This window comes from Oreochromis aureus, linkage group 20, assembly GCF_013358895.1.
Source record: "Oreochromis aureus strain Israel breed Guangdong linkage group 20, ZZ_aureus, whole genome shotgun sequence".
Lineage (NCBI taxonomy): Eukaryota > Metazoa > Chordata > Actinopteri > Cichliformes > Cichlidae > Oreochromis > Oreochromis aureus.
In genome coordinates this window covers 2,245,060-2,267,351 of record NC_052961.1, presented here as the reverse complement: position 1 = coordinate 2,267,351, position 22,292 = coordinate 2,245,060, and the positions used below count along the sequence as shown (strand labels likewise).

The 22,292-nt window shown below is 41.7% G+C and overlaps 1 protein-coding gene across 1 annotated transcript; it reads right to left on the bottom strand.

The window, feature by feature from the left end:
- Window positions 1-807: 807 nt before the first annotated feature.
- On the bottom strand, window positions 808-20,667 carry LOC120435388. Its single transcript, XM_039604914.1, has 4 exons — window positions 20,352-20,667; window positions 19,710-20,030; window positions 17,701-17,927; window positions 808-2,496 (listed from the first exon to the last, which is right to left on the bottom strand). Exons 1-4 carry the CDS (start codon window positions 20,443-20,445, stop codon window positions 2,482-2,484), a joined length of 657 nt encoding a protein of 218 aa, XP_039460848.1. The 5' UTR covers window positions 20,446-20,667; the 3' UTR covers window positions 808-2,481.
- Between the last annotated feature and the right edge of the window lie 1,625 nt (window positions 20,668-22,292).

Genomic DNA, 22,292 nt, shown 5'->3' with positions numbered 1-22,292 from the left:
CGAGGAATATGAATGTGTGTCAGCGTGGACCAAGTTTATTGTCCAACTCGTGCTCCACCTTTCCATTCAACTTTAAACCCTGTCATTTTTCACTGAGCTGCAAACTGGGATGCTGATAGGTTTATCTAGGGACAAACCTATTGCTGGAACAACCGAGACAATCCACTACAATGGCAAAAGCAGCACACATGACACCAGAGCTCTTTGTGTGATCTCGTGCACAAGGGAGATGACTGAGACCAAGCCTGTTCCAACCGCTTGAACCCCATCACTCTCGGTCAGCCCCTCTGTAGCACTGCTCTTTATTGTGGTTACATGAATATACATAGTCTCATTAACGTATGGCATCTTGAACAGGCATGTATGTGAACAAAGAGTACCTGTCTGTATGTGCTGGTGTGTGGGTGTGTGTGTGTGTGTGTGGGGCTGTGCACTGTCATAGCCTGTCAACGACGTTCATTGGCTGCGTATATACGAATGTGAATCGCATTATTGGCTGGACTATAGGATAAGGTGGCATCGTTCTAATCCCATACAGGAGCAGCCACTCACTTACTGACTAACACTGCAAAACAAAAATAAAGTTACGTTGAAACCAAGAACACCATTGTTTTTCTTGTGACATTACCAATAAGTTTGATGTGTCACATGGCCCTCTTCCTATTGAAAACAAAGTTGTATCCAAGATGGCTGACTTCTAAATGGCCACCATGGTCACCACCCATCTTGAGGAGTTTGCCCCTCACATATACTAATGTGCCACAAACAGGACTTTAATATCACCAACCATTCCCATTTTATTACGGTGTATCCATATAAATGGCCCACCCTGTACAAACGATTATATACCTCTAAGCATAAATGATTATATGTTTCTAAGTACAAATGACAATCCAGAAATATTACTCTGACAGATGCTATTCTCAGGCTGGAAACAACAGCCAACCTGGGGGATCCAACACCCACCGAAATTATGCTTCACTTTGTGCCAAGTTCACAGACACGGCTCTCACTTTGTTTCTATAAGGAGCTACTGTGGTGGGCATCATACTCACACAGCACAGCCCACAGGTGTCCACAAAACACATGTAAAAAAATAACACATTTGATTAAAATGGAAATTTATATCAATGAACATAATAGAACTGAATGTGGGTTTCTATTATTTATGGCTATATTGTTGTCACTTTTTTAACATTTCAGGTAGCCACAAAAACAAATTAATAATTATTGATTCCATAATGAAGTTACATCAAGGAGACATTGTAGCAGCCTCTAGCAACAGAAAACAAACATTTAAAGAAATGTGACAGAAAGATGACTATGATGTCAGTAACTAAATATTTAAAATACTCAGTTATTCAGACAAAAATATAAAACCAATATATAAAATGTTGAAAACAATAGTGACAGTGTGGCTTCTTGTGATTTCTCTATAAAATGTAGTTTGTGACTGAATTTATCTTTTCCCCCTTTTGTTTCCACTTACAGTTCAGAAGAAAAAAAAATATTTCACAGAGAAAGCAGATAAAGGACCTTGATTGACTCCAAGTGCTGAAAATGTATTCCATAGCATTACACTGGACCTCAGTATTAGGTCGAAAGAGTTGGCAAGGCATGCAAGAGAATCCATGATTAGGCTGAAAAAAAAACCCCAAACAAAAACAACAACAATCAGAGAGTTTGCAGGAGTGATAAAAGCAATAACTCCTGAACCGCTCAGCAACACCAAAAGGCCCGAAGAACCAGAGAACACAATGAAAATGCACAGTGACAGAATGAGGCCAGCTCGGTGGAGGATTGTTACCTCACAGCAAGATAGTCGTGAGTTTGAGTCCAGCACCCAGCCGGGGCCTTTCTGTGTGGACTTTGTGTGTCCTCCCTGTGTTTTTGTTGCTTCTCTCCCGGTACTCAAGCTTCCTTCCAAAAAATGCACTTAGTGAGGTTAGGTTAATTAGTGATTTTAAATTGAATAATGCAGAAAATAAAGATTTGAGATGGTAAACTGGTCTCTGAGTACACTGAGCGAGAGCTGTGCATTTGAATTGGAAAATCAATTTTTTAAACCCATCCTTAATTCCTCTCACTGTTTTCCCTCAAATGCTTTCAGCTGTTACTGAATATTGAAAATACTGAAAATAAAAATTAAAAAAATCAGTCATCATGCTCTTGATCATGCATCTTCTCTGACACACTGCACTCAGATTTCACAACTGTGGAGTCTTCAAATAAAAAAGAAAAACTACTGAAAACTGCTGGATGTTGGGACGTTCCACATGAATGTCAGCGTGCTGTGGAGGTGGAAGAGGAGATGACTTTGGAGGATGAGCAAGGTTCTTGGTTTGTATGGGACAAGTTTTGATTATACCTCAAGTGCTGCATTGCAATGTATTTTTCCATATTTCTGGCGTTATAAATGCAGAGCAGGTTTGTTCCTGGAACTTTGAAGTCTTCATGTTTGGAGGTTGGACCACAGTTTTCTTATGTGGCTGATACCTGAAAATAAAACATGCAAAATGAATAAATAAATACAAGCTGAGATGCACAACATGCATTTGATGCTCTCATGAAAAAAAGGCATCTCAGGAAACATTAGAGCTCTTTTGCAAATATGTGATGTCTTGATAAATCGAGCAGATATTTGAAGTTTACACAGCAACATTATAGCCTGAAAATATCTTAAAAGTTTATTTTGTGATCTAGAAAGAGTAATAATTTAAACTCCGCCACTCCGCGTTCCTCCACAACTGCCTCGTTTGAGTTTTGGACAAAATGTATTCTGGGATATTTGCCTGGGTTTGGCTACAGTAGCTAGCGAGCTGATTGGAGGCCAAAACAGCCGATAGGGCTTTGGAGCGTGACGTCGCGGTAGGGGGCATGGTCAGGATTTTTGTTTGAAGCGCCATTATTGTGGGCTAAACAAAGCGCTAACAATTGAGAGGAGTGAAAGCACACGCATAACATCAGCTATGGTTCGTACTTGCTGTGTGGTTGGTTGTAATGTTAGATCGCACGACCGTCAAGGGAATAAGCATGAAAATGGGTTAACTTTTCATTGTTTCCCCACCTGGAAGCAACATGAGGGAGCTCATGTATCGGATGTTACCAAAAGAAGGCGTCTAGCCTGGATAGCAGCTGTGAGATGAGCTGATATCCAGCTCTCTTCCATCTCCAAATATCTGTTGGTGTGCTCCAGACATTTTCATTCCGGTAAGTTCTAAAGAAGTTCATATTGATTTTTATAGCCTATTAGTTTTATTTTCAATGCACTCTAAGGTCAGACCAAATTAGAACAAACATCCTAATGAGTGATTTAGCACAACTCAGCAAAAAAGAGCACCAGTCAGAGTTAAAGACAACAACCGCCCTCCCCCCAACACCAACATAAAAAATGCTCTCACTGTCCGGCAATCAGCACATAGCTCTTTGATGATTCATGCACCTTTAATTGGAATACTGGTAAACATTTGCCTTGTGTATATGCACTCCTTGTATCTTACAGGCTGACATAATGGAGCAGCAGAGTGTGAAGGTGAGGCCTGCGCAGAAGTTAGAGATGAAGAGCTGCCAGAGATGGACACGACAGAAGGCCAACATCATAATCACATTGTGATGGAGGCTGTGGGCAAGACTTGTGATGGACAAGTGGAGCCTGAGTTAGTGGCTGCAAATGTAGAAAATGGTGATCAGACAGAAAGAGACACAGAAGCTAAAAGACAGACAAAGGATTGTGTGTGCTGTGAACAGAGCAGAGCAGAAATAAACCGGCTGTTGGAGGAGAACAGAATCACAGTTGAAAAAGACAGAGCTGAATGAAATTTTTTTAAAGGATGACACAGAAAAAGCAAGATATTACACTGGACTACCTTGTTTTGCTATTTTACTGTCTGTGTTCGACAATGTAAAAGCTTTCCTGCCAGCATCAAAGAAACTGTCGTATTTCCAAATGCTTTTTCTCACACTCATGCTTCTTAGACTTGATCTTTCTGTCCAGCATCTGTCATCCAGAATAAAATGGATGAACAGTGTGCTCTGAACAACCACAGACTCTACCATGAGTGCAGTTTGTTTATCTTCACGGAGACGTGGCTAACCGAGCTAACGCCACAGGCTAACGTAGACCTATGCGGTTTCACATCCGTGAGAGCCGATAGGGACACACAGGCCAGCGGAAAAAGTAGAGGTGGGGGACTCATTCTCTACATTAACAACAGATATTGTAACCCTGGACATGTCTCCGTTAAAGTTTAGGTATGCCGTCTGGACCTGGAGCTGCTAGCCGTTAGCTTGCGGCCATATTATCTATCTCGGGAGTTCAGTCATGTGATCTGTGTGTTTACATCCCTCCGAGGGCCGACGCAACAGCTGCCTGTGAGAAAATACACACAGTTACAGCAAGACTGCAGACACAAAACCCCGAGGCTTTCATTATTATATCTGGAGACTTCAGTCATGCCACACTGGATTCTACTCTGGCTGCTTTTCACCACTTTTTGAATTGTCCCACAAGGAGCAACAGGACAATTGACCTACTGTATGCCAATGTGAGAGATGCATACAGAGGCACCCCCCTCCCACCAGTAGGGAAGTCAGACCACAACCTGGTTTACCTACAGCCACAATACACACCCCTCGTCCAAAGGCAGCCTGTCACAACACACTCCATCAGGAGATGGACCCCAGAAAAGGAAGATGCTCTGAGGGACTGTTATGACACCACAGACTGGGATGTGCTTCTGAGCCCACATGGTGAGGACATAGAGAGGGCGACACACTGTCTGACAGACTACCTCAACTTTTGTGTGGACACGGTCGCCCCTGCTAAGACAGTACGGTGTTATCCTAATAACAAACCGTGGGTAACACAGGCTTCAGGAAGGCCTTCAGGAGCAAAGTGAAGGAGGACATGAAAGCAGCACAGCAGGAGGTGAAACGCTGCCTGAGGGAAGCAAAGGACACCTACAGGAGGAAGGTGGAGCAGAAGTTGGAGAGGAACAATATGAGGGAGGTCTGGAATGGTGTGAAAACCATCACAGGCCACAACACCAAGAACAGCACAGTGGGGGGGACTGTGGAGAAGGCAAACGAACTCAACTTCTTCAACAGGTTTGACCAGCCCACAACCCCCCACCCTCACCTTTACTACAGAGCCCTCTCCTGCTCTCCTACCTCCCTCGCCCCCCTTCCTGACACTATGACACCCCCCTCCTCCAACCCCTCTCTCAACAGCAGGACATCTTCCCCTCCTCCTTCCAATCATCTCCCAGTGTCACAGTGGATCATGTCAGGAGACAACTGAGGAAGCTTCGCCCCAGAAAGGCAGCAGGCCCAGACAAGGTGTGTCCTAGGATGCTAAAGGCGTGTGCTGCTGAACTTGGGGAGCCGCCACAACGAAGTCTTCAACCTCAGTCTGCGACTGGGGAGAGTGCCCGCCCTATGGAAGACATCCTGCATCGCCCCGGTCCCCAAAAAGAACCGTCCAAATGAGCTGAATGACGTCCGACCGGTGGCACTGACGTCACATCTTATTAAGACTCTAGAGCGGCTCTTTCTCAACCTCCTCCGACCACAGGTACAACATGCCCAGGACCCACTACAGTTCGCATACACAAGGCGGATGTCGGAGTGGAGGATGCCATCCTGTACCTCCTACACAGAGCCCACTCACACCTGGACAAGGGAAAAGGCACGGTCAGGATCCTGTACCTTGACTTTTCCAGTGCCTTTAATACCATCCGGCCCTGTCTGCTCCAGGAGAAACTAAACAGGATGCAGGTGGACCCCTGCCTGGTTGCTTGGATCTCCGACTACCTCACTGACAGACCACAGTACGTCAGGCTGAAGGACATCATGTCTGACACTGTGGTCAGCAGCACAGGAGCACCACAGGGAACTGTGCTGTCCCCTCTTCTCTTCACCCTGTACACCTCTGACTTCTGCTACAACTCTGAATTATGCCACATTCAGAAGTTTGCAGACGACACAGCCATCATGGGGTGTATCTGGGATAATCAGGAAGAGGAGTACAGAAGTCTGGTGAGGAACTTCGTCACATGGAGTCACACAAACCACCTGCAACTCAACACCTCAAAGACCAAGGAACTGGTTGTGGACTTCTGGAGGTCCAGACCAGGTCCACTGCCGGTTCAGATAGAGGGAGAGGAGGTGGAGGTGGTCAACAAGTAGAAGTCCCTCGGGCTGTTGGTGGACAACAACCTGGACTGGTCATGCAACACAGAGCACCTTTATAAAAAGCCCAAAGCCGACTGTACTTCCTCAGGAGGCTGAGGTCTTTCAACATCTGCAGGAAGCTCCTGAGGATGTTTTACCAGTCGGTGGTTGCAGGAGTACTTTTCTATGGTGTGGTGTGCTGGGGGAGCAGCACAGCAAAGAAGGACTCATCCAGGCTGGAAAAACTGATCAGCAGTGATGGGAATAACGGCGTTACTAACGGCGTTACTTTTTTAAGTAACGCGTAATCTAACTAATTACTATTCCTATCGTTACAACGCCGTTACAGTTACTAACAAGGAAACGCGTCCGTTACTATTTTTCAACAAACAGACGGTTGAAGCTGTGTTCAGCTTATCGCATCTTATATCAGCTGCAGGAAGTAGCTGTAAGTAATCTGGACGCTACAGCTTTAAGCAGCTGCGCGCTCCCGCGGACGCTAATCACGATCACTGTCTAGCACAACACCTGGAGCTAAGGAGGCAAAACGATCGCATGAGTGCTGCTGTTTGACTGAGGAAGAATAAAGTAGTTGTGGTAAGTCAATCACATGACCACTTAAAGACAAAGCAACAAGGTGCCAGTTTTTAAATTGTGTTGATAGGCCACGTAAAACCAGAGTCATGGTAAACAAGATATACGCGGCGTTTTTTCCTCAATAGTTTCGCCACGTTAGCGCTAGCAAGCACTCTCTGCTTATGAGCAAAAAAACAAAACAAAAAAAAGTTTTAGGAGTGACGGCGAGAGAGAGAGAGAGAGACAGAGAGAGAGAGCAGGAGAGAGAAAGAAAGAGAGAGAGCAGGAAAAGAGAGAGAGCGAGTTTTGAGATGTGAGATTTGTGACGTTTAGCGTGTTTGGAGTGTGTAGTTAATGTGTTGTCTTGTGTAGTTAGTGTGTAGTGTTGTGGATAGTTTTGTGTTGTGTGTCAGAACAATGAGGCGACTGCTGTCTCCAGGTAGAAACAGCAGTGATACACCTGCTGCTGTCACACCTGCAGGTATCAGGCTGTGATGTTCTCCTTTATAGTGGACAGAAATTATTTTTTGGAGTGGCACAAATAATTTGTGGCATCTTATTGAAGAACAGCTGATTGTTCTGTAAATAGTTTGAAATGGTTATTTAAAAAAGGGTAAAAGGTAAAGGGATGCAAATAACTTTGTTGTTTGCAAAACTTGTGCATATGATTTTAAAATTGACAATTTATATTTGCATTTGAAGTTATGAAATATGATTCATTAAACATGTTTATGGTTGTTACAGTAAAAATATAACTTTTTCTACTCTGATTTTATTTTTTTTGTCTGATTTTAGATCAATTCTGGTTATACTGTATGACAAAATGAGAACATAACTGTAAATTCAGGCACGTGAGGTTGCGCTAAAAAGAATGATACCAAACAAGGCAAAGCAAATAGTTTTTAAAGGTAAAATGTGGAGAGAAAATCAAGAGTAGTAAAAAATGGCCAATTATACCCTGGACCCCAGAGGGTTAAACGTTTTTGTTTTGTTTTTAAGTAACGCAATAGTTACTTTTCCAAGTAATTAATTACTTTTAGAATATTGTAACTCAGTTACTAACTCAGTTACTTTTTTGAAGAAGTAACTAGTAACTATAATTGAATTACTATTTCAAAGTAACTTGCCCAACACTGCTGATCAGGAAGGCTGGCTCTGTGGTCGGCATGAAGCTGGACACTCTGGTGACAGTGGCAGAGAAAAGGACATTAAAGAAACTGATGGACATTATGAACAATGCTGGGCATCCTCTGCACACGGCCATAAACAACCAGAGGAGTCTGTTCAGTGACAGGTTGCTTCTCCCAAAGACAAGAACCAACAGACTTAAAAAACTCCTTTGTCCCACACGCCATCAGACTGTTTAACTCCTCTCTGGAGGGGAGAGGGAGGGGGACAGGAGGACAAGAGAGGGGGAACAACTAAGCTGTAGTGCCTCTTCACTCCACTGTGCAATACTTTTGCTAATATCCAACGGTGCAATAGACTTCAATACTTGAAATGTGCAATTCCCTTATATTCTTATTCCTATTTATTCTATTTATCCCTTTCATATATTTTATTTATATATGTCTGTATTTATATATGTGTATATATAGTATTCTGCTCACGTTCTGTAACTTCTGTCGGTGCTGTGCTATTGGAAACCGAATTTCCCAGAGGAACCCACCCGAGGGATTAATAAAGTTTTATCTTATCTTATCTTATCTTATAATGATAATAATAATAATAATAATACATTTTATTTAAAAGTGCCTTTCAAAACAGTCAAGGACACTTTACAGAAGAAACAAGACAAGCATAAAAACAGGAAATAAACACAATAATAAAAGAAAGTTTAATAGCATAGAGTAGTTATACAGAGTAGGCTATCTTGAACAGGTGGGTTTTGAGGGTGGACTTAAAAAGGGGGAAAGAACTGATGTTTCTGAGGTCAGGGGTTAAGGAATTCCAAAGACGAGGGGCAGAGCAACTAAAAGCCCCGCCCCCCATGGTAATAAGACGAAATGAAGGAACAGAAAGAAGAAGAGAAGAGGAGGCACTGGGATGGGATGGAGATCTGTACCAAGTCGAAGAGATATGGCGGGGAGAGAGGATGAATAGCCCGAAATGTGTAGAGGAGTATTTTAAAATTAACGCGGAGTTGAACTGGGAGCCAGTGAAGCTGCTTCAGGAAAGGGTGATGTGGTGAGTGGAGGAGTCCTAGTAATAATACGGGCAGCAGAATTCTGGACACGTTGAAGCTTGTTGGTGAATTTTGTGGCAGGCCAGATAAAAGTGAGTTACAGTAGTCAATCCGAGAGGTAACGAGACTATGGACCAGAATAGCAGTGGCATGTGGAGTGAAGAAGGGGCGGAGGCGATTGATGTTACAGAGTTGGAAATATGCTGAGCGAGTGATATTATTGATGTGAGAGTTAAAGGATAGTGTACTGTCAAGAATGACGCCCAAACTTTTCACAGAAGGAGAGGTAGAAACCAACGAGTTATTGATAGTAACAGAAAAGTGTTAGTCCTGGATAGCAATGATTTGGAGCCAACCAGGAGAAGTTTAGATTTGTTGCTGTTGAGTTTAAGAAACTTGGAGGAAAACCATGAATTAAGTTCGGGTAAGCAGAGGGTGAGGGAGGGTGGAGGGAGAGTAGAGCTGGGTTTGGTGGACAGGTAAAGCTGGGTGTCGTCGGCATAACAGTGGAACTGAATATTATATTTATGGAAAATGTGTCCAAGTGGGAGGAGGTAAATAATGAAAAGGAGGGGCCCAAGGACAGATCCCTGGGGCACCCCAGTAGGCAGAGGAAAAGGCTGAGAGGTAAAGGATTTTAATCGAATGAACTGAGTGTGGTCAGACATGTATGATCTTAACCAGGCTAGTGGGGTATGAGAAAGGCCGATAGAAAATCTGCTGAGAAGGATGGAGTGAGAGATGGTGTCAAAGGCTGCACTCAGATTGAGGAGAATAAGGATGGAGAGGAGACCGGAGTCAGCTGCCATAAGAAGGTCATTCGTTACTTTTATAAGAGCAGTTTCGGTGCTATGAGAAGGACGGACACCAGACTGGAACTGTTCGTAAAGGTTCTTATTGGTAAGGTGTAGATGAACTTGTGAAGCAACTATTTTTTCAAGAATTTTTGAGAGAAATGGTAGATTGGAGATAGGACGAAAGTTGTTGGGATCTAGACCTGTTTTTTTTTTTTTTTTTCAGAATTGGGGCAACTAGGACTGTAGGAAGGGGGTCAAGGTGACAGGTAGAAGGCTTTGATTTGCGGATGAGATCAGAGATAGCAGTGACAGAGGGAAGTTGGAAGTCAGAAAGGCAGTGTAATGGGGGTGGGGTTGAGAAGGAAGAGCTACATGGAACATCAGGAGCCAGGTCGTGGTGTATTTTATGAATTTTTTCAGTGAAGAATCAGATAAACATATCACAAATGTGGCATTTTTCACAGGCTGTTACCCGGGGATGTAGTTTTGGATGACAGAGGCTTTGACATCATAGATGCTGTGGGAATGATGTGAGAATACATTTCGAGCGAGTAATAGGTAGTTTGCGCAACAAGTTCAATATGCTACATACCACCATGCCAATCAGATTACTTCTTCCATGTGAGGGTGAAGACATGACCCTTCTGGATAAGATAGTGAAGGTTTGCTGCATTTTGGTGAGCATGTGCCCCAGTGTGGTAGTAAAACCAGGGAAAAATGAAACTTGCTCTTGTTAAATGTTCCTTAAAGGTCTTGTGCTGTATGTATTGTGATAATTTTTCAAAAGACATAGTACTTTTAAGAAAGTTAGTGGTGGGCTATATTACGTAAACGCTGTCATTATGACATTTTTAAACTGTAATTGACAGTTGTTCTTCATTGTAAGTCATTTTGTTTTCTATACAGTGGTTTAAATTAAAAAAGGCAAAATTTTGTTTGCTTCTTTATTCAACCTTTGTAAAGTGGTACTTAGTAAGTACATATTCAGTAAATATAAATTATGTACATGGCATGCACTTCAGGCATAAAACTAGAGCCCCGAAATAAAAAATTATGGGTTATTCAGAGCAGCACTATGCATGGAGAAATATTTTCCAACAAGTTCAGGAAGGCACACTTTTTTGAAGAACTCTTGTGCTTTCGTTAAACGTGGTTCCCAGAAGTCCACATCAGGGAAGATGCGTAGCACAGCCATGTCTCTTTGGGTCCATACAACTAGGTCACAGTGGTTGGCGCTGGTCACAAAGATTTGTGTTTGCACTTTTGAGTAGTAGGGGTGCACCCTCTTTAAGTTAAGTCCATTTGCAGCTAACTCCAGGCAGAAGTCTTTATCCTGTGCATCCAATGCCTGCTTAATTCTGTCCGTTCTGTATTTAAAAGGACACTTAATCTCCAGGCACCTCTTCCCACGACAGTCACACATAGTGAGTCCGTCAGGAGATGTTCCACGTTCCAGAAAACTTGTGTTCACAATAAAACCGCACAAACGAACCTACAGTTTGTAGTGATGTGCTGCAATTTGTTTGGTGTAGGCCTTTCATGTGTCTTCTTCATGCTGCAGTCTCCATCTTGTTTGCGCAATAGACACAGAGTTTTCAGGGTAGCACACACGATCAACAACACTTTGGGCTGGTGTTTCTAAACTTGTGGCAAATACATCGTGCATCACCAAAGCTGTGATTCTCCCTGCACGCCATCGAAACCAATCAGGGCTCTTGTGCTGAAGTCTTGTGTGTCCTTCAATTGCTTCTGCCTGCTCTTCAGTAACTGTTGCAGCGTTTAGATACTGTACACAGTGCAGCTGTAGATCTGTAAGGCCAAGGGACTGTGTGCTTTCGTTGTGCAAACACGCCAGAGACTGGGCTAATGTAGATGACTGTACAGTGTATTTAGAGTAATATTTCTCCATTCCTGAAAAATCCACAGCTTTACTGTGTTCCTGTAGTGTATCAAATAGCGGTGACATTTCCTCCAGTGCAGCAGGTGGAATCTGTCTTTTTTGAGTACGGCTTCTTTTGCCTTTCAATGCAGACAGTCTGTTTATGTTTTCATCGAGAGCATTTTTTTGTGCAGCTGAAGAAGAGAAGTCAATGTTATGGCCAACGTCTGGCTGTATCTTCGTCAAATTGCCCGCCACCAGTAGGCAGGTTCATGTGTTATGGTCCTTGTGCCACGGATCCGCACTGTTGCTTCCACTTTAAACAGAAGCGCAGCAACGTGGGTGTAGGTCCCTGCGACTCCGGCCATACAGGTGCAGTGGGCGGCTTCCACCTTCCCTGTGGTGCTTACAATGACCCATGGCTGCAATGCAGGTTCATTCAATCTTTCAGAGTGCAGTACCTGAAACACACACAGACAAAGTTGATTTATAGACAAGAAGTGTTTTTTCACACCAGCCTATTAATTAACGAAAGACCAAGACAGACTTTTAATTCATTTGAAAGCCTGATGCTTAGCCTCGTCCACCCCAGCTGTAAAACTCAGAAACCAGTCTTACTTGTTATCATCTATCGTCCACCTGGGCCTTACACAGAGTTTCTCTCTGATTTCTCAGACTTTTATCTGATTTAGTGCTCAGCTCAGATAAAATAATTATTGTGGGTGATTTTAACATCCATGTAGATGCTAAAATGACAGCCTCAACATGGCATTTAATCTGTTATTAGACTCAATTGGCTTCTCTCAAAATGTAAAAGAACCCACCCACCACTTTAATCACACTCTAGATCTTGTTTTAACATATGGCATAGAAACTGAACATTTAACAGTGTTTCCTGAAAACCCTCTGCTGTCTGATCATTTCCTGATAACATTTACATTTACAATAATTGATTACACAGCAGTGGAGAGTAGACTTTATCACAGTAGATGTCTTTCTGAAAGTGCTGTAACTAAGTTTAAGAATATAATCCACCCGCTGTTATCATCTTCAATGCCCTGTACCAACATAGAGCAGAGCAGCTATCTGAACGCTACTCCAACAGAGGTCGATTATCTTGTTAATAATTTTACCTCCTCACTATGTACGACTCTGGATACTGTAGCTCCTGTGAAAACTAAGGCCTCAAATCCAAGTACCTGACTCCGTGGTATAATTCTCAAACACGTAGCCTAAAGCAGATAACTCGTAAGCTGGAGAGGAAATGGCGTGTCACAAATTTAGAGGATCATCATTTAGCCTGGAGAAATAGTTTGCTGCTTTATAAGAAAGCCCTCCATAAGCCAGAACATCTTACTATTCGTCACTGATTGAAGAAAATAAGAACAACCCCAGGTTTCTCTTCAACACTGTAGCCAGGCTGACAAACAGTCAGAGCTCTACTGAGCCAACAATCCTTTAACGTTAACTAGTAATGACTTCATGAACTTCTTCACAAATAACATTTGTATCATTAGAGAAAAATTACCAATAATCATCCCACAGATGTAATATTATCTACAGCTACTTTTAGTACCATCGATGTTAAGTTAGACTCTTTTCTCCAATTGATCTTTCTGAGTTAACTTCAATAATTAATTCCTCCAAACCATCAACGTGTCTTTTAGACCCCATTCCTACAAAACTGCTCAAAGAAGTCCTGCCATTAATTAATGCTTCAATCTTAAATATGATCAACCTATCTCTAATAATCGGCTATGTACCACAGGCCTTCAAGCTGGCTGTAGTTAAACCTTTACTTAAAAAGCATCTCTAGACCCAGCAGTCTTAGCTAATTATAGGCCAATCTCCAACCTTCCTTTCATATCAAACATCCTTGAAAGAGTAGTTGTCAAACAGCTAACAGATCATCTGCAGAGGAATGGCTTATCTGAAGAGTTTCAGTCAGGTTTCAGAGGTCAGCACAGCACAGAAACAGCTTTAGTTAAGGTTACAAATGATCTTCTTATGGCCTCTGACAGTGGACTCATCTCTGTGCTTGTCCTGCTAGACCTCAGTGCTGCGTTCGATACTGTTGACCATAATATCCTATTAGAGCGATTAGAACATGCTGTAGGTATTACAGGTACTGCACTGCAGTGGTTTGTATCATATCTATCTAATAGACTCCAATTTGTACATGTAAATGGAGAGTCCTCTTCACACACTAAGGTCAATTATGGAGTTCCACAGGGTTCAGTGCTAGGACCAATTCTGTTTACATTATACATGCTTCCCTTAGGCAGCATCATTAGAAGACATAGCATAAATTTTCACTGCTATGCAGATGACACGCAGCTCTATCTGTCCATGAAGCCAGGTAACACACACCAATTAGTTAAACTGCAGGAATGTCTTAAAGACATAAAGACCTGGATGGCTGCTAACTTTCTGCTTCTTAATTCAGATAAAACTGAGGTTATTGTACTCGGCCCTCAAAATCTTAGAAATATGGTATCTAAGCAGATTCTTACTCTGGATGGCATTACCTTGGCCTCCAGTAACACTGTGAGGAACCTTGAGTCATTTTTGACCAGGACATGTCCTTCAACGCACATATTAAACAAATATGTAAGACTGCTTTCTTCCATTTGTGCAACATCTCTAAAATTAGAAATATCCTGTCTCAGAGTGATGCTGAAAAACTAGTTCATGCATTTATTACTTCCAGGCTGGACTACTGTAATTCACTATTATCAGGATGTCCTAAAACTCCCTGAAAAGCCTTCAGCTAATCCAAAATGCTGCAGCAAGAGTCCTGACAGGGACTAGAAAGAGAGCAGATTTCTCCTGTTTTGGCTTCCCTTCATTGGCTTCCTGTTAAATCCAGAATTGAATTCAAAATCCTGCTCCTCACATACAAGGTCTTAAATAATCAGGCCCCATCTTATCTTAATGACCTTGTAGTACCATATCACCCTATTAGAGCACTTCGCTCTCACACTGCAGGCTTACTTGTTGTTCCTAGAGTATTTAAAAGTAGAATGGGAGGCAGAGCCTTCAGTTTTCAGGCCCCTCTTCTGTGGAACCAGCTTCCAGTTTGGATTCGGAGACAGACACTATCTCTACTTTCAAGATTAGGCTTCAAACTTTCCTTTTTGCTAAAGCATATAGTTAGGGCTGGACCAGGTGACCCTGAATCCTCCCTTAGTTATGCTGCAATAGACGTAGGCTGCCGAGGATTCCCATGATGCATTGAGTTTTTCCTTTCCAGCCACTCACTATGTGTTAACAGACCTCTCTGCATCGAATCATATCTGTTATTAATCTCTGTCTCTCTTCCACAGCATGTCTTTCATCCTGTCTTCCTTCTCTCACCCCAACCGGTCGCAGCAGATGGCCCCGCCCCTCCCTGAGCCTGGTTCTGCCGGAGGTTTCTTCCTGTTAAAGGGGAGTTTTTCCTTCCCACTGTCGCCAAAGTGCTTGCTCATAGGGGTCATATGATTGTTGGGTTTTTCTCTGTATTTATTATTGTGCTATCTACTGTACAATATAAAAGGCCTTGAGGCGACTTTTGTTGTGATTTGGCGCTATATAAATAAAATTGAATTGAATTGAATTAATGAGCCATGGCAGACAAAAAAGAGTTTTATCTATCCATTTATCACAAATGTAACAATGGACGTGTTTAGAAAGTTGTCACATACATGTAATTTTTCATTTTTTTACATATCCAGCTATAGAACGCTGCATGTTAGATTCTAAATCTGCCTGTTGTTTTTCAGAAACCTCCCTGCTAAAATGAACCTATACAAAATAATACAAAGATGTAATCACTTTAAAGATGGAGTCAGCATAAAGTTTGACTTTACCTGACAATTATGGACACACAATATGATAAGGAGATTCAGCAGTTTAATAATAAATGTATAATCTTAATCTGTGACTTACCTTTGTTTGAATGAGGACGTACTCACAATTTGGCAGCTTAAAAATAGCCAAATCTTGTACCCAACCATTAGTAAGTTGGATGTGCGGTCCCAGAGATTTGTAATTACGAAACTGGTTCGCTGTGTATGTGCTGACTCCACAGACAAGGTAGAAAAAGATTTTGGCGTTGGACAATGGCGGTAAGTCTCTACTCCACTGGCGTATTTCATACGAGTCCACATTTGCAATGCACTCTATTTTTTGCAAGTACCATCTCTTGGCATCCGGACGCAATCGGTCTCTATGCCGTCCTTTATCTTTTGAGCTGCTTTTAAGTATGTTTCTAGCAACCGTCCTTCCAACACAGTGTGTTTGTTTTGATTCGTGGCCTTCAAATATGGCGCCGCGCTCCCACGATACATTGCGCCGTTATGTCAACTCCAAGGACCTGTCAGAATTTTTGCATCCAAGTGTGTGATTGGTTGGTTTTGTGGCACACTTATAACGGTGTACAGAGAGTTGAGCGAGCACGAAGCAGAGATGTTGTGAGCGCGAAGGACACACTGAGAGCAGGTCCGCAGATGTCTGTGAGAACACAGTGCAGAGATCTGAGCGAGAGGGGCTGTTATTGTGTGTGTATGTCAGGGGTGGGCAACTCCAGGCCTCGAGGGCCTTTAGATGTGTCCTTGATCCAACACAGCTGATTTAAATGGCTAAATGACCTCCTCAACATGTCTTGAAGTTCTCCTGAGGCCTGGTAATGAACTTATAATTTGATTCAGGTGTGTTGACCTGGGGTGAGATCTAAAACCTGTGGGACACCGGCCCTCCAGGCCTGGAGTTGCCCACCCCTGGTCAAAATAAATTTCCCCACAACACGCGCTCAGAATAGAGGGACAAAAATAATGCCACAGATATTCATCACAGACTGACTGGCTTCACTGCCCTCGGCTTGTGAAACTTTTTATTATGATGACAAAAAAGCTTGTTTTCCGTGTTTCCTTCTTTCTACATTAACTTCTTTCAGTTTCACCACAGCGGATCATCTGCCTCCATCTCACCCTCTCTCTAGCATCTTCTTCTGTCTCACCCACCCTCTGCATGTCCTCCTTTTCCACATCTGTGAATTTTCTTTTTGGCCTTCCTCTTTTCCAACATCCTTTGTTGAATATGTTCACTCTCTCTCTCGTCTGCACATGTCCAAACCATCTCAGCCTTGCTCTTTCTCTTTATCTCCAAACTTTTTACCGTGAGCTGTCACTCTGATGGACTCATCTCTAACCTTGGCCATCCTGCTCACTCCCAGTGAACACCTGAACATCTTCAGCTCAGCCTCCTGTATTTTGTCAGCACCACCTTCTCCAACCCAAACATCACAGCAGGTCTCACTTCCATCATTAAACCTTTCCTTTCACTCTTGCTACTCTCCTTCTCTCTCAAATCATCTCTGACACTCATCTCCACCCACTCCACCCTACCTGCACTCTCTTCACCTAATGGCTTGAATGGTTGACCCCAGGTATTCAAACTCATCCACCTTTGCTACCTCTGATCCTTGCAGCTTCACATTTCTATCTGTCTCCATCTCATTCACACATATGTGTTCAGTCTTGCTGCTCTCCAGAGCATACCTCCACCTCTCCAGGTTCTCCTCCACCAGCTCCCACTACAAATCACAGTGTCATCTGCAAACATCAGAGTCCTCATCTGTGAGTCTGTCCATCAGCACTGCAGACAGGAAGGAGCTCAGAGCAGATCCCCGATGTAACCCCACCTCCACCTTCAACCCATCTGTCACTCCTGTCGTATACCTTCCACTGTCTCTCTGTCCTCATACATGTCCTACCAGTACCTCAGCAGCCAATCATCTGCCTTCTCTGATCCACAAAGACTCAGTGTACGCTCCTTCTGACCTCTGATCTGTGGAGCTCTTTCTCAGCATAAAGCCACACAGCTGCTCACTGATCATCACCTCTCTGCTTAATCCAGCTTCAGCAACTCTTTCTCTCATCTTCATGGTTTAGCTCATCAGTTTTATCCCTCCGTAGTTATTACAGCTCCGCACATAAGCCTTATACTTTAAAATCAGTACTACTACACTTCTTCAGTCTTCAGGCATCTGTTCACTCTCTGAGTCACTGAAACACACATAAACAAGATCAAAACAAGTTAAAGAAACGTACCTGCATTCTTGTGTCACCAGCAGTTTCACTAAGGCTCTGTCCAAAGTTTTTCTTTTTCTTCCAAATGTAGAGGAGCACCAGTAAAACCAATAACAGTAAAATACCAACTATCACACAGACAACCAGAGGCAAGAAGGAATTGGAAGACTCTGATGAAGGTGTGGAGACGGCTGAAGTGAAACTCTGAGTCTGCGTTGTTGGTGGTGCAGAGGTGTGGGGGTTTGAAGCTGTGAGCAATAAACAGAAAACAACCAGATGCTAAATCAGTATTGATCAAAGCAAATATGGAATACTAATAAATCATATTTCCACCACTTAACAACACAAAACACAGGACTGAATATTGTAATAGTGTAAATGGTGCAGGATTATTTCAAGCAGGCCACAGAATAAGTGAGCCCGTAAGTTCTTTAAGTTCAGTTAAGTTATATTATAACTAACAATATAACTAAATAACTAATACAACTATAAATAGTTGTATTAGTTATTTAGTTATACAAGTCATCTAAGTTATTTAAGAAGATCTATGTCAGCTCCTTCAAAGTGTTGTAAGTGCTAAGTTTAATCATTCATATGTGTTCAATTTTGTATAAAGAGTGTGTGTGTGTGTGTGTGTGTGTGTGTGTGTGTGTGTGTGTGTGTGTGTGTGTGTGTGTGTGTGTGAAAATGGTAAATAGTACTTATTAGGGCTGGGTATCGATTTTAATTTTTTATAACTGATCCGATTCGATTTTGTCTCAGACAGTCAGAAATATTATAATTATGATCATTTATCAGTACTTATCCATATTTTATATGTATGTATTGTGGTGGTATATTTCTTTTCTCATGTAATCACATATTTTAATCATATTACATTAGTAATAGTAATATCACATTTTCACTTAGTTGTATGCATGTGCACTACAAATGGGCCTTATGCTCTACACACACACTTGACACAGTGAGGCCATTGTTAGTTCATGGGAGACGTTAAACAGATAGGGAGACTCCTTCTGCTTATCAGGGATGTAAATCCTTAGGTTACAGCCAAGCAGAAAACAAGGTCATAATCCTCTCTGTGAGGGAGGTTTTAAGGATGGGGCTGAAGGTCTACCCCCCCAGATGGGCAAACATGTCGGAGTTCTTTGTCTGTATATAAAGATGTGGTGGTGGCGGGCAAATTTCACAGATGATCCTGGTGTTTTGGCTGTTTCTCTCCATTTTGCTATATGTTATTAAACCACTTCAGAATGCTAACTGGGTGTGTTGCAGGTTATTGTTAAAATTAACCATAACAGTATAACAACAAAGCTGAAATTTGTGCAGGAAGTGTGATTTTGTCATGGTGGAAGCAAAAAAGCCAAAGTAAGAGGGAACTCATGACGATGTTTTTCAAATGTGTAGTTTTGATCTTCTTTTGCTGCTGATTCAGTGAATTTTGGTTGGAGAGTGATGAAACCTGCAGATTCAGAATCTGTGAGCTTTCAGTACCTGACGGCGTGTCTGTGTTTGTGCTGTTGGGTGAACGATCCACGCTTTGTGTCTTTGTGGGGAATCCGTTTACCTGCTCTCATTTTATGTTTTAGCCGTTTGGCAGTTGAAAAAGTTTTGTTAGCTTTAACCTGAGATTCTGGCGTTTCTGGCAAAATACATTTATATTTAAAAATCGATCCAGGATGAATCGATATCATTTTATTCAATCTAAAATTTATTTGAATCGGGAAATCGATTTTTTAAATCCACCTCCGAGTATTTATATAGCACTTTCCACCTCTGACAGTTCAAAGTGTCCTCGACTACAGGTGACATTCACTCAATTACAGGTTCAGTCATTCACTTACTTACATCCACACACACACACACACACACACACACACACATGATGCAGCTTTAGTGAGAATTGCAGAACGAGTGCATCTTTTACAGTGAATTTAAACGTAATCCCTAATTTTCAAGATTATTTTGGTTAACAACAAGCTACAGGCTGAAGATATCAAGAATTTTTATTATTCTGAAAAGAAACTTACCCCCTACGACAAAAATATTTTCAGTGTGGTATGAATCAGGAGACAAAGGGTCGCCGTAACCACACCAGTACTGTCCCGTGTCAGACTTGGTCAGCTGTCTGATGGTTGCATACAGTCCAAACGCAGATCCTTTTGTGTATTCGATACTGTACCTGCCATTCTCAGCTTTGTCATTAGTTGTGTCAATGAAAATATTTCCTTCTTTTTCACACGGATTCTTACAAAGGAACTTCCTCTGTCCATTGACAGCATTGGCACATGGAAATGAGATTTCTTCTCCCTCAGTCTGCGCACGGAAGAATCCAGAGCTTTTATTAAATTCTGTAAAATAGATGAAAACTCGTTAAGTACTATCTGTACTTCCTGTCAGCTGTTACATTCTAATGACAACATTTCCTGTGCTCGTCTAACACAGAGCTTCAGTGTGTTATTACCCAAAGTGTGTTATAATCTAGTCTGGCATGAGATACAACACAATGTATTCAGTGACTTCAAGTCAGTGTAATCTATGAATTATATAATAACTAATTAAAAGTGTCTGAGTTGAAATAGTTCTGTATTTAGCCTGAGAGTTTATGGAGGTATGAGAGCAGGTGGATGGTGGATGAATTACAAATTCAATGACGTTTGGTAGAAACTCACCATTTGAAACTCTGACCTCAAGGTCTGAGTATGAATCTGGAGCTGAAGATTTACCCAAACCAAACCGATACATTCCTGAGTCAGACTTAATCATATGTGTGATGGTGAAAGACAGCCTTCCTCTTCCTGAAGATGCATTTTTGTATTCAATGCTGAATCTGCCGCTCTGAGCTGTGGTTTCATCTGTTTTAATGAGGATGTTTTCTGCTCTCTCACATTTTTCCTTACAGAAGAACTTTATGTTTCCAGACACAGTGAAGCGATTATAAAGTGATAAATTCCCTCCTTCAGGTACAATCCAAATGCTGGCTTTGACAAACCCAGTTGAATCTGTTGGACAGATAAACAGGATTTTCACTGAGAATAGCCAAAAAGACAAAATACGATCTATTAGTTATCAATTTTCATCAGAACAACTCATACAACAAAAATATTTAAGTGGGAACTCTCAGATAAGTCCTGTGAATTTAATAAATATGTGTCTGGTGGGAATATTGAACCAGGTTACATAGAAAGGAAGCTTTAAATGTCATGAAACATTTTGTGTGGCAGGCAGTTTAGGACCCAAATTTAGTACTATCAGGCTGGACTGAAGTTAACAACAGCTTCATTGCTGGAAAATAATAAAAGAACTAAATCCAAGAGGTTGTCTGATTTCGGAGGCTAATGTTGGCCCCCAGGCCCGGTGGGTGTCGGGGATTAAAATTACTGGGAAAAACATGAACGAAGTTCATATTCAAGTGTGTAACAACTTTGCATGTGACAAATAAAGGATTGATTGATTGATTGAGTGAGTGAGTGATTGAACTTTAACCCTCATAAATTATTAAATGACTTTTTATTGCTTGACTTTTTAACTATTTTTTAATCCATATTTATGTCTTAAACACACATCACCTAATACAATATGCCGTATTTTCAGCACACTTAAAATCCTTTAATTTTTTCTAAAATCAACAGTGCGCCTTATGTATGAATTCCGGTTGTGCTCACTGACCTCTAACCGATTTTATGTGGTACATGGCACTCATAAATCTGTCAAAAAATGTTTTAGTCCGACTTTGGTAAGCTACAAAGCCGCACTGCTTGATGGATTGTTGGAGCATTATGGCTACTGCAGTCAGGCGCCTCACGGAGTAATCTGGGTCCTAAACTCGGTCCGCTTCAGGTCCCAAAGTCAAACAAACACTGCAGCATCACTGAGAGTTAAAACTGTCTAAATTTTTTCATCTTTAATAAAATGATCAGTGTTCCTGCTCTACCAGGTGTAATAATTAAGTTTAACATTCAGGCATCCATGAAAACAGGATTTATTAAATTTAACAGCGTTAGAAGTTAGCAGGAAGTTAGCTCGCTAGTTTCCACCTAAACATGATATAGCATGTTCTGACTGAGAGATTTGTGAAAAAATTCAAACGTACAGCTCTGCTATCACTTCCAACATAAATGAAGACAGAAAACTAAACAGCAGTGATGTTTTTAGGGTTACTGAAGTTGGGCTAGCTGGTATATAATGATGTGCTGCATGATCGCTAGTGTCAGGAAATCAATATCCTTAGTATCCTTGTTTTCCTATTATATTTTTTATGTACTTTAATAATGAAGGCTTGTAGAGCAAGGCCACTTTTGACTCACAAACTAAGTGCTCAGCCAGACTGAAAAACAGGAAGTTTTGGTGCACAGGCATATTAATAGATAAGACACAGAAAAGAGGAACTTTCCATATAAGCAATGTTTGAGACTGTGTGACGTGTAAAGTATCAAAATAACACCTATATGAGACACAGCTTATGATTCTAATGTTAGAGATCTTGCAACTGGCGTTTGAGTTGTGCAGGGGTCTCTCTCTTCCGGAAGATGATTGAATAAAAAGAAATATAAATGTTTTAACACACTATGAGTCGGTTTTCTCTGTTCTGTCATGGGGATAAAAGGATCGGG